The following is a 3,989-nucleotide window of genomic DNA, read 5'->3' as shown; positions in this document are numbered from 1 at the left end:
TTCAGCATCCTGTCATCACAGGGCAATGCAGCAATGTAATAAAACAGGTCTATTGAGTTCCTTATCTCGTATAGTATGACGCCACATTGTTCAAGAATGAGTAAGGGACTTTCCATGTTTCCAAGCTGAGTTTCTTTACATCATAAATTTAAAAATGTTAAGCTTTTAAAACCATTGTACTGTAATAATTTATTTTGTGTATTTCTCTGAAAGAAAAATCTGACCTATTGAATAAAAACCCAGATATGAGTATGTTTGACAGAATGACACACCGCTGAAAGAACTGCTGCATTTTCATGAAAATTTATTTAAATTAACATTAAAAACAGGACATGTAAATAACTTAAAGACATACAAATGACTTTTATGCATACTACATTCCTTGTAGCAAATAAATAGGCAAATTTACAACTGAAATCCAGGGAGCATTAGGATCCCTCATATTGAAGAGCATAACTTTGAAAGTGTGAGCATTCATTCAGTCTTGAGAGTCTGTTTGGCCTGTTGAAATTATTTCAGAGTTTCTGAAGAGCTCCAGCTTAGATATTGCGCCTCTCTTCTGGCGTCACTTCTTCTCAGACGTGGTGCAAATATCTCCGCTTTGGTCCAAGCTTTCTTCTCCATCTATCTCTTTACATCACCTTTAAAGGAAAGAAAAAGAGAAAATGAATCCCTGACCACAATGAGTGGGTTTATTGGATATTTGGCTATTGACAATACCTATTATTGTTTTTTAATTATTGATTAAATGAAAAGACATTAAAATTTTAAATAAGATGGGCAGATTATAGCCTAGAAAAATCACAATCGTAATTATCCATACTCAAAGACGAAACTGCTGTTTCGTCTTTGAAAGCTGAAAGAGAAACTGCTGTTATGTTATATATATATATATAGGAGAAGTGTAGTATTTTGAATGAGATATAATGGTGTAATGGTGTAAAGCTGTATTATATGCGACCAGGGTCTCTCAGGGTGTCTCCATGTGTTAAAGCCAGACTCACCGGTGTGTGTGTGTGTGTGCTGAATGTGAGTGTGTCACGGAGCCCGGGCCATGCGTAAAGACTCCTGCTGTCCTGAAGTGGAGCTTTCAGCGTCCTGTCTCGTTTTAAAGTCCTGGATGGCTCTCCTGTTCTGGAAATCAATCAGCGCCATGGTGATCACCGCGTTCCAGCAGTTATCCTCGCCTGAGCAACGGAAGTCGATCTCCTTATCGTCCGTGGTGACGATGGTAAAGTAGACGAACTTGCCGGTGCGCTCCACGCAGTCTACCTTCTTAATGTACTGCAGCTTGAGCTCTTTGCTTTTGCTTTTCTTCTGCGTGTCGGCGTAAAGGTTCAGGCTGTCCGTGGTGAGGACGCACGTCTTTCTCTTCCACAACTGGAGCAGGTTGTCGCTCCTCTTCTCCAGCTCGCCCTCCTTCAGCACCTTGGAGCTCTCAACCGGAGTCATTTTCATGTTTTGTGATGGAATGGCGAAAAGCGGGGTTTGTATCCTGAAATCCGTTAAGATGGATGTTTTTTTAAAAAAAATAAAGGCTCCTGTCTTTGTCGTGTCTCGGAGCTTCTTTTTCTTCTTCTTCTTCTTCTTCTTGGTGTGGCTGTGACTGAGAATGAATGAGACTGGGAGTGTTTATAGCAGTCGGTTTGCCCGGCCTCCTGCACGTCACGTGCGCTCTCGGTATTTGAGTAATTCATTGGCGGAACGTGGGCGGAAATGTGGCTCAGATGACCTTCAGTCTTTAGTTATTCCCTAAAATACCTCATTACAACATTGCAATCCGTTTCTCTTAGGGCCCAACTACAGTATCTTAATCCTTATTAGCAGATGTGTGACATTATCTTTTTGCTTGTATTTCCTCATTTGTAAGTCGCTTTGGATAAAAGCGTCTGCTAAATGAATACATGTAAATTGTAAATTATCATGTAAATTATGTAAATTCTCTCTCTCTCTCTCTCTCTCTCTCTCTCTCTCTCTCTCTCTCTATATATATATATATCGCTCTCTCTCTCTCTCTCTCTCTCTCTCTCTCTCTCTCTCTCTCTATATATATATATATGTATCGCTCTCTCTCGCTCTATCTATCTACAGTTGCGGTCACAAATTTACATACACCTTGGATAATCTGCAAAATCTTAATAATTAAAACAATAAGAGGGATCATTAAAATTGCATTTTTTAAAATTTAATCCTGCCCTGAATAAACTATTTCACATCACATAACAGATGTTTACATATAGTCCACAAGACACAGTAATAACTGAATTTACACAAATGAACCAAATTTACACAATGAACATACGCTTGATTCTTAATGCTGTGTGTCGTTACCTGGATGATCAATGATGTTTTTATGTTTTGTGATAGTTGTTCATGAGTCCCTTGTTTGTCCTGGGAAATTAAACTGTCCACTGTACTTCAGAAAATCCTCCAGGTGCTCCACATTATTTTCTTTTCAAGCATCTTCTGCATATTTGACCCCTTTCCATCAGTGGCTATATGATTTTGAGATCCATCTTTTCACACTGAGGACGACTGAGGGACTCGTACATGACTATTACAAAAGGTGCAAACACTCACTGATGCTCAAGAAGGCAACACCATACATTAAGAGCCGGGGCATGTAAACTTCTGAACAGGATGATTGGTGTAAATTGTTATTATTTTGATTAAGGATCTTATTTTTTCATTTATTACTGCACTTCAGAAGCAACATAAGATATTTACATATTTCCATTAAGACAAAATAATAACAATTGACATGTTCTTTAATGTTAACTTTTCACATGTAGTGTGTGTGTGTGTGTGTGTGTGTGTGTGGGTGTGTGTGTGTTTAATTTTTCCACATATGATTGTTTCATAAAATTCGTTTATTTTCATGTGACTTTTTAACACATAGGGCACTTTTATTTTTTCCCGTGGTCACATATTCTTTGCGTTTACTTAAATTCACATATGCAATTTCAGGGTAGAATGGTGAAAGGCAACTTCACACACTTTCCCCATGTGATTTCCCATGTGATTTCACGTATTACTCACATAATCACATGTGAGATGTTAGCTATTACTTCAGCGTGCAGTGTTTCTCTGATTATAGACTTTACTAGTGTAATTGGATGACCTTTAACTGCTAGAAGATTATTTGCAGATATAAAAAAAAGTTCATGGACTTTCAGATTCAGCCGCTTATAGTAAACAGGAAATCTTTTCCCTTCTGAATGTTAATTTATATGTAAGTCAATAATTAATAGTTAATAATAGTTATCTGTAACGGTCTAGTTTATTGGTAATGATTTATAAGTTAGTTTAGAGTTATTCAGTGTTATATAACATTTCCCTTCTCTTAGCTGCAGTTCAGTCAGTTCACTGCATATTCATGTTCATTCCACCTGTTAACTAAACTAAATCCTGTGTCCTTTACCCTTTACTGTTAGTAATTTTAACATGGTATGACAAATCCACAGTATAATAACTGTTCAAGTGTTTCATTTCAGAACATAGTTTGTCCTATTACACTGCAGCAGAAGTGCATGTATGAAATTATTTGGTATTATACCAATTCGGTATTTTTTCCAACCCATAACTGCTAGCTATGAAGAATAATGTATGCAGGTATGAGAAAATGAAAACAGGAATGCTTCTGACTTCTACACCTTCTACACATCTGCCGGGATCCAACAGCCACCTCTTTGTGCTTGTCTTTGGTAAAACAAACACTTCAAGCAAACTTTTAAAAATTAATTGATGTGCAAATCCTTTCTGTGAGAAACACCACATTTCTTAAGCAGATGTGTGAAGAATGACACCACATGTTACACAGCATGTCATGTAGCTTATTATAGCAACCTATACCACACTGGCATATGTGTACATAATATTAATAATCATACAACAATGTTGGATGCCATATGATTATACTGTATTCCAGCTTCAACACAGCATTAACAGTTGTGATTATTTTTAAATCTTCCTGAATTTTAGCTGTTAAA

General features: G+C 37.1%; 1 protein-coding gene across 1 annotated transcript; it reads right to left on the bottom strand.

The window, feature by feature from the left end:
• Positions 1-287: 287 nt before the first annotated feature.
• phlda2 (pleckstrin homology-like domain, family A, member 2) lies at positions 288-1,602 on the bottom strand. The gene is made up of 2 exons (XM_053641723.1): positions 1,005-1,602; positions 288-641 (listed from the first exon to the last, which is right to left on the bottom strand). Exon 1 carries the CDS (start codon positions 1,456-1,458, stop codon positions 1,039-1,041), a length of 420 nt encoding a protein of 139 aa, XP_053497698.1. The 5' UTR covers positions 1,459-1,602; the 3' UTR covers positions 288-641; positions 1,005-1,038.
• Between the last annotated feature and the right edge of the window lie 2,387 nt (positions 1,603-3,989).

The sequence above is a fragment of the Ictalurus furcatus genome, chromosome 14 (assembly GCF_023375685.1).
Source record: "Ictalurus furcatus strain D&B chromosome 14, Billie_1.0, whole genome shotgun sequence".
Taxonomy (NCBI): Eukaryota; Metazoa; Chordata; class Actinopteri; order Siluriformes; family Ictaluridae; genus Ictalurus; species Ictalurus furcatus.
This window is presented reverse-complemented; position numbering and strand designations above follow the sequence as displayed.